We start from the raw sequence: 15,143 nt of genomic DNA, 5'->3' as shown, positions 1-15,143 counted from the left end.
ACGAGGATGTGTATTTTTTCCTCGAGAACTCTCGAGATTGAAGAACATTCGAGAGGGAAGCGTGATGAAAAAAGTTTTGGATCCTGCGAGAATTCGAACGGACTGATAAGCAGTTTTATCCGGTGGATTATGTGATGCTTTCATATTTATACACGGAATTAGAACTAGGTCTGCCATATTGGATGATTCGAATTGATTTGATGGAGTATTTTAATGCGGTAATTCGATGTAAATTCTCGAGCACCGAATTCGATGAAGGAATCGCGCGTTTCAATTTGAAATTACATTTACAGTAACCGAGAGTGTTTGCTCAACCGGACGAGGGGTTTTTAACATAAACGCCAGCAGCTGTATGGTAGCCTGTGTCCCGCGCAATCGTACGTTGATTGTATTTGCCGCAACCATTAGGTGATTTAGGATTACACGATTAGCCCACACGTTGATACGTGCGTCACACTGAATTCCCCCATGAATATGCATGCGCCTTGTTTCTATCATTTGTACAACCGACCAGTTTTACGATTTGATTCGATTTCCTTTGAAATCCATTTCGACCGCGCGCGGGGATTTTCTTTTGAAAATTACCACCGATTTCCATCGAACGGAACCATCGGGGAAATTCCGTAGGTTTTCCTCCGTGAAACGAACGAGACCCTGCGGTACTGTTTTCCTTGAGGGAAGCAGGGAATAACCGTCAGTCTGGGACTCGCAAACGGACGATTATTCGCGTGATTTCGAAGGCAAAGGCGTTCCTTCGCTTCGATGGATAAGCGAGCAACGTATCATCGGACCACGAGTGCTCTGTCCACGTTCCACCAAATGAAAACACGCCTGATGGTTATCGACATCCCGAGGAATACCACTCCAGTCCCCTGTGCTCTGACTTCGATTTCTGAGCTACGTGCTACTACATGCTGAATATAACTTTCTTGCAATTCTCTTTACTTTTACAACTCGTTATATTATGTGCTTTATGCATTGTACGTGTTAACACCTTGTATATTTGTACCCATAGTACGTCAGTAGACTGGAATCAAAGGTATATGGAGTATCATGAAATATAGTGGTACCATATGTATTGACAATCTTGGTACATCGACGTATTGTGCTACCAAGCATGGTGTGTAGACGTGTATTACTACCAAACGTGGTGTATCGGTGCGATAGATGCTACTACGCGTGCTGTACTACGCGTAATACGTCCACACGTTGCACTAAGGTGCGTAGTACTGCGGCGCACTGCACTGCCTTGCGTAGTACAGCGGCGCGGTGGACTACCTTGCGCAGTAGACCGGCGCGCTGGACTACCTTGCGTAGTAGATCGGCGCGGTGGACTACCTTGCGTACTACATCGGCGAGTTGCACTAGTACGCGTAGTACAGCGGCGCACTGTACTACCATGCATAGTACAGCGACGTACTGCACTGCCATGCGTAGTACTTCGGCGCGGTGGACTACCTTGCGCAGTGCTTCGACGCAGTGGACTACCTTGCGTACTACATTGGCGCGTTGCACTAGTACGCGTAGTACCGCAGCGCACTGCACTACCATGCGTAGTACAGCGGCGCACTGCACTGCCATGCGTAGTACTTCGGCGCGGTGGATTACCTTGCGCAGTGCTTCGACGCAGTGGACTACCTTGCGTACTACATTGGCGCGTTGCACTAGTACGCGTAGTACAGCGACGCACTGCACTACCATGCGTGGTACAGCGACGTACTGCACTGCCATGCGTAGTACTTCAGCGCGGTGAACTACCTTGGTACAGCGGCGCACTGCACTACCATGCGTAATACTTCGGCGCAGTGGACTACCTTGCGTACTACATCGGTGCGTTGCACTAGTACGCGTAGTATAGCGGCGCACTGCACTACCATGCGCACTACATCGGCGCGTGGGACTACCTTGCGTACTAGATCGACGCGTTGCACTACTATGCGTAGTATACTCACGCTTTGTACTAAAAATACACAGTATATCGATGCGTTACATATTTCTACGCGTCGTATATCAACGAATAGCACCACCAAACATGCTGTACCAGCGCTGTATATATTTCCAGACATAATACATTAATACTGCACCGCTATACATAATATATTGACACCTCACACCAAACCTTGATATAGAATCCACAACATTTCCACTTCCAAATATTCTATATCTAATTCCACACATAAAAGAACGGTACATCGCTACATTTTAACCCATGTGTTTACGACACCAGCCCTCTGTGTCGGCCTTCCGTAAATAGGTTTGTAGTTGAAGAGCATGAACACAGCCCGTTTCGTGGGAAAGAACCGGCGTAAATTCGCAATTAAAGCCAAGCGATCTCGTAAATCGTCACGTAAGGTATCCGAGGGATTCGTGGTGTTCTGAAATCGCGTGTCGCCACGGCTCGTATTCCGAAAAATCAGATACGCGGGAACAAGTGGAAATCGGGACGCGATTACCCCGAGCATATCGCCCGGATTTTTTCACTTCACAGGCTAATAACGGGGACAATTATACTTTTCGAACAATCTTTTAGGTGTTCTCTTTATATACTTCTTCTGAGTTTATTCCTGCACTTAAGTTCACGCGACTGCGAAAATTTTATGTGTTTACTTAAGTTCTGCTCTGATAATTTTATGGACTTCCGTGGGTTTAACGAGTTTCTAAACTGTTGTTCGATTTTCAGTTGGGTATTCAATTTTATGTGCTCTTGTGTAGGAAATGACAAGGTAGATGGTTTTACAAATTTATTTTCCTGATTGTGACATTTTTTATATTTGACTTACTCAACTATTTTTCGTATTCCTACAAATTTGTTTGCTTTGTGACACTGCCAGTTTTATCTCTACAAATTCATCAGGTTTTCTAATTATATGACTCGTCTTTGCCTTCCACGTTCGTTTACCATTCTAGTGTGTCATATTTTGACAAAGTTGCTCGCTTTATTAATTTTAAATTGCGTTCCACGTTGAAGCAATGTACCAGCTCGTTCATTTCCCCGAGATCCCCTATATTCCTAGAACCGCAACCGCGAGTTCCGCGCGACACACCGATTTTATCCGATCGTGGAAAGCTTCTAACTACTTTTCGCACGTTTCTGTTTAGCCGGCTTCCCACGCGTATTTTCCCGGGCATTTCCCGAGCGTCACGCGTCAGGATCCATCGCGTTTAATTGAAAGACAAAGATCAGCCGGCTAACAGTGACGGACAAATCGCCTGGAGCCGAGGAGAACTGCAGCAGCTGGTTCGTTGTCGATATCAGATTAAAGGATCGAAACTGCGAGAGTGCGCTCGCGCGGGCGCACGGGCACGCGGGCACCGATCGAACGGCAGAAGATTACGTTCGTGATAAACCGTACGCGAGTCCAATTGTTTCGAAACCCGACGGAAAAACAACGGTTTTTCGAGTCAAAAAACGAAACGAATTTAATTAAAAATAAATACCTTTCCCAGCGTACAATACTTCGCGTCCATTTTAATTATCGCGACGCGTTCGCCGACGTGTGCGCGATTGTTCCCTGACAATCTTTCGAGGTAAACAAATTTCGTGCTTTTACAGTAATTACAACGCGCGAATTAAAATTACCTTTTTCTCACTTTTTACTTTTCTCATCGCCCGGTATCGGAGTCTAAAAGTATTAGGAGAGGAATAATTAACGAGCGGATTCTCGGGAAAATTCCTTCGGAAACCCGTAATTACCTGCTGCATCATTCATAAGTCGAAGCGTGCTCTGTTACGGCGAACCGTTATTTGTGTAATCTGATCCTGATGCTTGATCAGGTTACTGCATACACGATTACCGATTAGATTCTTCAAAGAAAATTTTTGTTAGTCAATTATCTAAGATATCACATGTTCTCTCGTTACATCACCTAACTGCGCATTCTGATTAACCTGAATCAATGGCTGAAAATGGCGGGTCAAGGTATTGAAGAGGATGTTAATTAACAGAGTGCAGTTCTTTCGCGGAATTTCTCGTGCTTCTAATTACTCGACGCATTCCGACGCAAATCCTGGAATTAATATCTCCACGCACGCATTTAATTTTCCTTTTATAAGTTACATCGAACAGAATCTTTTAGCAATTCAATTTTCCCGCGCTTTTTATCAGAGACACGGTGTTATGTAGCCCTCTGGAATTTTCCACCTTGTTCGCTTTTTCTGCGCGGAAATCACTTTTCCGTGGGAAATTATGTATGGAAACGATCGCTGAGGAGAAAAATATTTCCACGAAAAATTTGGGGAGAGAGATTTGAACTCTGGCCGTTTCGGCGGAAAGCTGATACTTCGCGCCCTGCGCCACACACGCGCTACTGTTTTTGTTATTTAGTAAGCTTTTTAACAATCTACTCTCGTAAATAATTTCGCTGCACAATTTTTCGAAAATAATCCCCGAAATTTGTTCACGTACCATTTTCAATTTTCGCCTTTTTCAAAAATGCAAGACCGTAATCGTTTTATGCGCTTTGAATTTTAACATTCCAAAGTAGCCACGTTCGGATACTACTGGAAATTCATGCATGAGCTCCTGAAAGATTCAAGGAAGACCGGCCTATGAAGGTCGGCCAGCAAAAGTCGGATAAAAGAAACTGAATAATGGAGAATCTGGACGAGCGAGGGGCCAAGGGTTAACGGGAGACCCTCCTGGAACGTGACCTTAACCCTTTGACGAAACATATTTCAAGTAGCTGGCACGGTTACCCCAAGCACCTTTTCAGTTGTCTGTGCCTTAAAGCGGAACCATCGAACGAAAACGTTTCACGTCGATCATCGGTGGCTGCCATTTTTATACAGTTTACGTTTCCAAAGTCATCACGCATATTATATATGATTCTTTACTTTATTGGAGATACTGGTGGGTATAGAAGATAGTAACCCACATGTAGTGGGTTAGCTACAGAATCGAGTGGGGTAGGTAGGGGTAAGGAGAGTGGCGATATAAGGAGAGGAGGACACTAGTGATGAGTAGCGTATGGAGTTGTACGAGTGGTGGATTTTTTAGGGTTCTCTAAGGGACCTGGCAGAGTAGAATGTTTAGGACTTGGGGTTCATGGGATTCTAGGGTCCCTATAGAAGGTTGTTAGGATCTGTAAAGGCTATCTTTAGATTCCGCAATGACCCTAGGGTTCCACAATGACCATAGGTTCCACAATGATCATAGGTTCCACAATGACCCTAGGTCCCATGATCTTCAGAAGGTTCCTAGGTCCCATCAAGCTCTTGGGTCCTCCAGTACACCTAGGTTTCACAAGGTTTAGTGATTATACAGAGTCGCGGGGTCCGCCAAGTCGGTATATCTCTCAAATCCCAGTGAATCCCCAAAGTCCTATATACCCCCAGTCCTAGTCTCCAGTCCCTAGAGCCCCGAAATTATCTAAGCTCCCCACAGTCCCTAAATCCTTTAAGGTTCCTAAGCTCTTCAAAGTCCCAAGACCCTCCAAAGTAGCTGAGCTCATAGAGTCCCTAAGCTTCCCAAAGTCCCAAGGCCCTCCAAAGCACCTGACCTCCCCAAAGTCCCTAAACCCTTGCAGATCCCTAAAATCCCCAAAGTCCCAAGGCCCTCCAAAGCACCTGACCTCCCCAAAGTCCCTAAACCCTTGCAGATCCCTAAAATCCCCAAAGTCCCAAAACCCCGCAGAGACCCCAGGTTTCCAACGTCCCCAAATTCCTAAAACCCCAAGTGTCCCTATATCCATACCCTGCCTAAATAAACCCCGTACTAAGCTTGCAATAACATGGCGCAATAAACGAATGAAAGTGGTTAAAAATAAAAGTAGGTAGTAATGGTAGCGGATAAGATTGCGAAACAACGAGGGGAATTTCTCGTGCATGTAAATTCCAGAAAACCGATATCTTCGGTCGATTTTCCGCGGCGCAGTTCGCGGAATTAACCAAGGAGCAATTTGTCTGGCGTAATTGCACGGGGGCCACGACAAAAGGTACCCGACTGCTCCCTCCGCTTGAACCCTTTTCACGCGACATCGCAGCTGTCGTCGCTCGCGAACGACGTTTGAAACCTAATAACACGAAGACACATATTCGAGCGCTTGGCTGGAATTTCCTCTGTCGAGAGCCTCTAATACGCGAAACCGGGGGTTTGTTTTTTTTTTCATTTGACGCGTGTTCGCGTGACAGCCCTTGTTCGCCTGTTCCCACGTTAATCAGCGACAGATCTTAACAAAAAACACCCGCCTCCCGTATTAACCTCGTAGCGTGTCTGATCGTTCGACTAACGACCGCGAACATTACACTTCGAACCTTGTAAATCTTGTTCCCTGAGAAAAATGTCACGTTCGATCATCTTGATCAGATTTCTAGCCTACGTTCTTTAACTGCTTTTCACGAATTTCTTGCTGGATAATTGAATTCGACTTTGATCTTGGGAGTGATGGAGGCAAGAGTTATGTACGCCATTTTGTTGACGTATTTGTTCGAAATTGTTAGGTTATGTGTTGTGATATCTTTTAAAAGGCTTCATTATGTTGCTAGTTTGCTTAATTTAGGTTAGGTGTAATCGTAGAACAATAGAAATTGTAGTGGACTCGATTGGAGCAGCGTTACTTACGCCATTTTTGTGTTATGACACACCTGGACGAAATTGTTAGGTTATGTGTTGTGATATCTTTTAAAAGGCTTCATTATGTTGTTAGTTGGCTTAATGTAGGTTAGGTGTAATTGTAGAACAATAGAAGTTGTGGTGGACTCAATTGGAGCAGCGTTACTTACGCCATTTATGTGTTATGACACACCTGGACGAAATTGTTAGGTTATGTGTTGTGATATCTTTCAAAAGGCCTCGTTATGTTGCTAGTTTGCTTAATTTAGGTTAGGTGTAATTGTAGAACAATAGAAGTTGTAGTGGACTCAATTGGAGCAGCGTTACTTACGCCATTTTTGTGATATGACACACCTGGACGAAATTGTTAGGTTATGTGCTGTGATATCTTTTAAAAGGCTTCATTATGTTGCTAGTTTGCTTAATTTAGGTTAGGTGTAATTGTAGAACAATAGAAATTGAAGTGGACTCAACTCGAGCAGCGTTACCTACGCCATTTTTGTGTTATGACACCTCTCTCCGAAATTGTTAGGTTATGTTCTGCGATATCTTTTAAAAAGCCCCATTGTATCCTTACTTTGCTTAATTTAGGTTAGGTGTACTTGTAAAACCAATAGAAATTGAATCAGACTCAACTCGAACAGAGCTCCGCCATTTTGATTACGAGTTACACTTCAATTATGAACAAAAATGAGTTAAGTTACATTAAATTAAAATTGAGTTACATTAAATTAAATTCGTTGTACTATTCGTTAAGTTGAGTCATGTTAAATGAGGTTAAGTTAAAGATGTTTGAATTCTAAGCTTATTTAATTGGAGAATTAAATTATGATCTGCGATATCTTTTAAAAAGCCCCATTGTTTCGTTACTTTGCTTAATTTAGGTTAGGTGTAATTGTAAAAGCAGTAGAAATTGAATCAGACTCAACTCGAACAGAGCTCCGCCATTTTGATTACGAGTTACACTTCAATTATGAACAAAAATGAGTTAAGTTATATTAAATTAAAATTGAGGTACATTAAATTAAATTCATTGTACTATTAGTTAAGTTGAATCATGTTAAATGAGGTTAAGTTAAAGATGTTTGAACTCTAAGCTTATTTAATTGGAGAATTAAATGCAAGTTAGATGACCTTTCTTTCCGAAGCGAGATTATCGCAGGAAAGTAAACCCTAAACACGTTTCAGAGAAGCTCGCTTAATTCTTGTCGTGTGAGGATTAAATAATCCACAATTAAGGAGCAGGTTTAAATTAAGGAAATTTTCACGGCGCGGCGATAAATTTTTCGCGGCGATAAATTCCGAGCGTCCCCGGTACTTGGAACCGTTCCCATTATTCGACATCCGTTTAAACGGTTTCGCTAACCGATACAATAATTTCGTAGTCTTGATATTTTTTCTCTCATTTTTTACCGGTCCGATCCGTGAATCAGTGGCACAGAAAAAAAGACAATTTTGAAAAAATACGAGACGAAATCGAATGAAAATCAAGTTCGTTCTTTTTTCGGTTTGATAAAAAAAATCGATATATCGGGGATTGTTCGCAACAGAGTGGATTGTTTAAACGTGCATCGATCAAAACCCAATGTTTTCCAATGGACCGAGAGATATTTATCAATCACGCCGATACACGATAAAATTCGATCATGGTTCGGTATTCCGGTGAGTTGCGTTTAAACAATCGTATTCTAACGATGACGTTTCAATGTGTGTATCGATAGCGCACCGATCCTATGAATTTTATTTTAACTGAAAATATCGTGATGTGTTCGCTAAAACCAACAAGCTGCTAATCGTTCCAAAGGGTAAAAAAATATATTGAATAGACGTCGTTTAAATTGTATAAATTACTTTCGGTTAAATGCGAATTGTCTCTTTTTCGAGGGAAAAGTAATTTCTCTAGTTCGTGTGCAATAAACGTTCAAATATTTTTGTTCAAATTGGTAGGATATTATATATTTATTATTTAATATAAACAGTTAATGGCGTAGCGTTGCAAGGCTTATGTGAGGATTCTCTAGGCACTCTACAGGTTCCAGGGTTTATAGGATCCACCTAGGGTTCATAGGTTCACAAGGGTTATAGGTTCCACAAGGGCTGTAGACTCCACAGGATTCCCACGTTCCACAAGCTCCTTAGGTCACATATAGTCTCTAGGTCTCTGGAGATTCCTAAGTACCATAAGTCCCTAGGTCCCACAAGAACCCTCAACTCTATAAGATCCTTAGATCCCATAAGGATACCAGGTTTCACAAGGTCCCTAAGCACCAGGGGACTCCTAGGTCCACAAGGGTTCTAGGTTCCACAAGGATTATAGACTCCACAGGATTCCCACGTTCCACAAGCTCCTTAGGTCACATATGGTCTCTAGGTCTCTGGAGATTCCTAAGTACCACAAGGTCCCTAGGTCTCACAAGAACCCTACGCTCTATAAGATCCTTAGATCCCATAAGGATACCAGGCTCCACAAGGTCCCTAAGCCCCAGGGGACTCCTAGGTCCACAAGGTTTCTAGGTTCCACAAGGGCTGTAGACTCCACAGGGTCCCCAAGTTCCACAAGGTCCCTAAGTCACATATGGTCTCTAGGTCCCTGGATATTCCTAAATACCAGAAGGTCCCGAGGTCCCACAAGAACCCTCAGCTCTATAAGATCCTTAGATCCCATACGAATACCAAGCTCCATAAGGTCCCTAAGCCCCAGGAGACTCCTAAGTCCACATGATCCCCAGGTACCACATGATCCTCAAACTTCACAAGATTCCTAGGCTACCCACACTTCTTGCACTCTTCATAATTGCCAGAATCATACCTAGCTACCATAGTCCCTAAGTCCTCACATTCCCAAAGTCACATCCAACCATACTTCCTAACTAACCTCATCAAACTTCTAAGCACTTGGAAGTATCAAGTAATAAAGAGAGTTCTATAAAGGAAAAATGCTTGTAAACGATAAGCGTTAAAAATACTAACGTTAAACGGTTGATAATGACGAAACAGTCAACGATAATTACTCGACGCGTTACACTTTCCTCGTGCACTGCATAATCTCGTTTCGGTTAATGCTGATCGGTGCGAGAAAGGCCGACGCATTATTCGGTTAATAGCGTACAGTATGCGAATTTACGCTCGTATTATAATCCTGCAGCTTGTTGATGTAATTATCGACTGTGGCGCGGAACGTCGTTTGACCTCGTTAACGGTGCACCGTTTGTTTCCAAGGAGCCACCTCCTAATTCACCCCTTCTGATCGAACCTTTACTTTTATCCTCCTCGAAACGCGGAGCGCGTAAAAAAAACGCTCGGCAACGTTAATTTTCGTTGTTCCGCGGTTGGGTGGAACGTAAACAGAAGCCACCGAAATTGCTGGTTCATACAGGAACATGGAACTCTTGCTGTTTTCCAGCTTTTCATTTTTCTACCCATGTATATGCGTGGCAGCGAAACACTGTCCAAAGGTATAACTCTCTTCGAACTAACTAAACGAACAAAATAGCAGTAAACAAGATGGCCGTTAAGAAACAAAATGGCGATACACAAGATGGCCGTAAAAACAAAATGGCAGTAAATAAGATGACCACAAACAAACAAAACGGCTGTAAACAAGATGGACGATAACAAACAGAATGGCCGTAAACAAGATGGCCGTTAACAAACAAAATGGCAGTAAACAAGATGGCCATAAAAACAAAATGGCAGTAAATGAGATGACGATAAACAAACAAAACGGCTGTAAACAAGATGGACGATAACAAACAAAATGGCCGTAAACCAACAAAATGGCGGTACACAAGATGGCCGTAAACAAGTGGTGCTCTAAGTCAAAATTAGTCCTCCCGAAATTCAGAGTCCCAAAGTTTAATAAAATCTGATAAATGAAACGCAGTGAGCTCGAGTTAAGTCGAGATTAAATTAAAGCTAGATTAGATTACCGTGAGCTAAAATAGATTTTCACTCGGTCCAGACGGTCCAGCGGTATCGCGTGACGTAATAGGACCTCAGGCTAAGTTAGCTAATGATAAGTCGAGTCATGTTACAGCGAAATTAGATCGAATCAGATTACGTCAAGTCGAATCGAGTCACCTTTTACCTGACCACTATGAATCCTGTATCGAGGGATCAGTTGAAGGTTTCAGGAGAGCCTTAACTGAGATTAAGTCAGGTTAGGTTAGACTCCCGTTCGACAGAAACCGCAACCACAGACCACGTGACCGGGGTTACAAGAATGTGTATTTTCATATAAGCTGCGCAAGAATGCAGCGTGTAAAGTGGAGAGCCTCTTACAGATTTACTCCACATAGGTTAGGTTACAACGCGAGCGTACAGGTTCATTTGCAACCGTGGTTTCTGTAGAGAAAATGGCGTCAGTGGAGATAACGGTCCTTAGGACTTTGCCTAACTGATGCAATTAAACCAAGAGTCCGAATGGACCCTCGGGTGAAATAATGGGTGCATCCGACCCAGCGATTTTTCCGAAATTTTTACCGAAAGAAGAATAATGGTTATCGATTCTCCAAGATGGAATTAAACGATACAGGACTGAAACGTTCAATTGTCAGTCGCAGTGCGAATATGCACAGGTGTCAGGTCCAAGATATCATATCGAGCGGTATCCTGAATAGGGCAAATTGCTGATGCAGGTGTACGTACATCATCACGCATCGATGCAACTGCCAGTCCAAGTTGCGCGTGAAATAAACGTGAACTCCCATAAGAGCAATTAACGCATCGGACCGTAATTGAACATATTTTACGCTCGTGAAAAAGTGCTAGGTTAAAGCTGGTTGTACATTTCACATTTGCTGAATTATTGCGCTTAAAACATTGATTTGTGCTACAATTTAGCAAATGTGTCAGACTGCTACAATTACACCTTAACCTACAATTTTTAACTGCGTCATGCTCGAATTACTTCTGCAGTGAGAGAAAGAAAATTGAAAAGTTAGACACGTTTTGTATTCGAGGATCATTGATTATAATCAGAATCGAAGAAAAATTATCTGGTCACGTGTGAAGCAGGGTGCGTCACTAGTGCGTCACTCGTCGAAGCAGTGCAAGAGGTAAGGAGATTTCCCGCGCATTTCTCGTGGGAACTGAGGAGTTCGATGTAGGGTTCAGACACCATGGAAACCAAACCGAGGAGAGTTGTTTAATTACCCGGACTCGTCCAACCGAGAAACGTCTATTAATGGCCGCTTTCGGCCAGAGATCGAGGCTCTCGTTTTTCCATTTAATTGACGCCATTGAACGCTTTACTTAGCGAACACCTCTTATTTCGATGGATCTGTTAACACGGACCCTGAGGTTAGGAGCGATTTGAAATTTATTCGGGTTGGCTCGCGTTTACGTGACTCGAAACGAGTTACGAATTAGCTACTCCAGACTCGAGCGCAAGATGAGGTTACATAGGATAATATAACTTTGAATTTACTCGTGTCTCATTTGCCAAACTCAAGTCGACTTCCGGTCTCGTTATGTCTCATCTACGTAACTCAAGTTCACTTCGTGTCTCATTAAGTCACCCGCGTAACTCAAGTTCGCTTCTTGTCCCGTCAAACATATTTGGCCGGAACTTCGGTCTACACTTAAAACAGATTCTAATATCCCGGATCTGTCCTCTCATCTTCATAACAGTGACGAAACGCCGGAAATGTCCATTTAAATTGATGTGCCGCCCACGAGCGTTCTCAATCTGCGATCAATAGTGTCTCGTCCAAAATGTTCTCCGCAACGGATCCTCGAAAAGAAGAGAAAAACCGCGAGGAGCGCGGTGTTTCGGTATGCGAGAGCCGATCGGACCGAGTCCCCGAGGCATTTGTACGTCACAAAGGTTAATTAGCTAGAGTGGGTGGACTTTTAAGAAAACCGAGCAGAATAATTTGCCGTGCAAGCGAGGAAGCGAACGCAGCTGCGTTGCGCGACGCGGTCTCTTCATTAACGAGAAAGGGGCAGATCACGAGCCAATAATGAATAGCTATCCGCATTATCTAACGACAATACACCGGGACCATTGTTTCCAGTCGCCGCCCGGCTGCTCGTCCCTCCAATCGAGCCGCCTTTTACGTAACCAGCGACCGACGTTCCAGCTACAAAAGCACGCCACGGAAAAACTCGCGGCATTACGGAATTTGCGCGATTCGAGCCCCCGTGAACGCTTCGAGGGCGGGGCGGGAAGCTCCTTTCTTCTCCGAAACCTAACCGATTAACCCGTCAAAGCTTTCCTTGTTTACCGGGAAGGGATCACAAAAAGAGTCTTTCTGTTAGGATACAAAAGACTCACCTTCGTTCTCGTTGTTCCCGATGAGTATCTCCGTGTTCTTGAAGTCGGCCTCTCGCAGAAGGTCGAGGGGATGCTTGGGCAGGAAGGTGCCGTCGATGGTGGGCGCCGATGGGAAGCCCAGGATGCCCCAGTAGCTGTTCCACTGCTGCACGGAGATGGTTTTAGCGTCGACGGACCTCATGCAAGCCATCACCCTGGCCGGGTTCTCTTGGAGCATGGTGGAGTTGCAGCCGCAGTCGTCGACGAGGACCCTGGCCACCTCGTTAGCCTTCTCCCCGGTCATGTAGCTCCAGGGAGCGTTGAGAGTGCCGCTCTGGAGGATCCCCCGGCGGACCAGGCCTCGCGTCACCGGGGAGATCAGGTGCAGGGACACGGAACTGCCACCGGCGGATTCCCCGAAAATGGTGATCAGGTCGGGGTCGCCTCCAAAAGCGGCCGCGTTGTCGCGAAGCCACCTGAGTGCCAAAGCCTGGTCCCACAGTCCCATGTTGCCCGGGGCCTCCTCGCTGTTGGTGAAGTGTTTCTTCAGGTAGAGGAACCCGAACGCGCCCACCCTGTACTGCATGGACGCGATGATGACGTTGCTGACGGCTGCCATGATGTCCGCGTCGTAGACGTCCAGGGTCGCGGTGCCGCTCATGAATCCTCCGCCGTAGATCCACACCAGCAGCGGCAGTCCGTTCTTGTCGCCGTTGTTGGGCGGCTCCGAGCCCTTATGCCTCAGACGGAACTTCTGGGGCACCCAGATGTTCAGGTAGAGACAGTCCTCGGAGATGTTCGTGTTCGGGTTCCACATTTCCTCGCCGGGGAAGCCGGGGAAGTACTCGTACCTCTCCTGGTAACAGCTGTTGGGCAGTACGCTGGCGTTCAGCACGCCGTGCCACGGCTCTATGGGCAGGGGCTTCCTGAATCGCAGCGGCCCGATGGGCGGCTTGGCGAACGGGATCCCGTAGAAGATGTGCACCTCCTTGTCCAGGACGGTGCGCGAGAAGCCGCGGACCAGGCCGCTGGTGGTCTCGACCACCAGGGGGTCGTTGTGCACGTTGCTCCTCTGCGCGGTTACGTTGGCCCTCGTCGAGCCCGTGCACACGAGGATCAGCAGGAGCAACGCGGGCAGCTTGTCCGTCATCGTGCGGCTCGGGGAGAGTTCCAGGGCTCGCGGAGCACACCTGCCGAGACAGACTCAACAAGTTAGCGAGTGGGGGACCGGCCGTGAAGCCGGCTTTTGCGCGGAATCCTCTCCGTTCAGCCTCCACTCTCTAACCACGCCGTGTCTCGTTCTCCGTGCGTCTTCTAATTCACTCCGACGTTTCGAGGCACATACGCACCGACTCGCGCACGCACGCGCGCTCAATCACCGTTTAGCCTGTTTTTTTTTTATCTGTCCGCCTGTCACGAGCCACGTTCTCCTCCGTTTCGGTTCTACCTCGTCGAACGGATTTTCCGTGGGTCACGGTTGCCACTTAACCGGCGAACTGATACTCGAACGGGTCGGTTATCGCGACACAAACGAAACGGAGAACACGCAACGGACTTTGGATAAATTTTCGCGCGGCGGCCGGCGAGCCGCGTTGCACGGGGTCGACTGATCGAGGTGGTAGAGTAGAGGTGGAACGAAGTAGAGGTGCGCCGTTGGCTGGTGGTGGTGGAGGTGGTGGTGGTGGTACCGATGGTAGTGGTAGATGCGGTGGTGGAGACCGTGCTGGCGCACACCTCACGCCTCTAGCGATGGCCATTCAATTCTCTTTGTTGCGAGTTTTCGAGCAATTTCGCCCGCGAAAAAAGATCGCTCGGTTTGCGGTCGGTTATTAAAATTCTTACGGACCACCGAGTAATCTTTACCTCCGTTGCTCTTGAAAACTTCGCCCCACACTTTTCGCCCTCCGCGTTTTCTTGGGGGATCGATCGAACTTTGCGCGAGGCTCGAGTTTGTTCGGAGCGACTTAAACCCATCGCTACCCGCATCTACGGACAAGTCGATCTTCAAACACTGCCCTTGCTCGTTTGTCTATCTACACACTCTCGTAGTTTCAATCTCATTCCGGCGTCCCTTAATCACCCTGTTCGACCAAGAAATCGACGACTCGGAGTCAATTTTTCCTAACGATTTAATTCGCCAGCATTTCTTCTCCCCCGAGAAAATATTTGTAACGAAAATACTGTTTCGGAACGGAAATGTTCAAATTCTTCCCCTCTCGCCGATAAGTTCGTTTTACAACGATAGCAGGAAATATAAGGGAGAAAGGTGAGGTAAAGCTGGGGCAAGCTGGTTCAATCCCAACCATAACCGAACCACATTTCACCCTTCGCGAAGG

At 45.7% G+C, this 15,143-nt stretch overlaps 1 protein-coding gene across 4 annotated transcripts in view; it reads right to left on the bottom strand.

Annotated features, from left to right (window-relative positions):
* Positions 1 to 14,408, bottom strand: part of AChE-2 (acetylcholinesterase 2) — a 113,285-nt gene extending 98,877 nt beyond the window's left edge. For all 4 annotated transcript variants that reach the window (XR_013040891.1, XR_013040890.1, XM_076541092.1 and 1 more), the window contains exon 1: positions 12,829 to 14,408. Coding sequence is in view for 2 of the 4 variants with exons in the window: in XM_076541092.1 (XP_076397207.1) it covers positions 12,829 to 13,957 (1,129 nt within the window). In the remaining 2 variants the exon portion in view is untranslated. The remainder of the gene's footprint in view (positions 1 to 12,828) is intronic.
* Positions 14,409 to 15,143: the final 735 nt, after the last annotated feature.

Source organism: Megachile rotundata, chromosome 16, assembly GCF_050947335.1.
Source record: "Megachile rotundata isolate GNS110a chromosome 16, iyMegRotu1, whole genome shotgun sequence".
In the NCBI taxonomy this organism is placed as follows: domain Eukaryota; kingdom Metazoa; phylum Arthropoda; class Insecta; order Hymenoptera; family Megachilidae; genus Megachile; species Megachile rotundata.
This window is presented reverse-complemented; position numbering and strand designations above follow the sequence as displayed.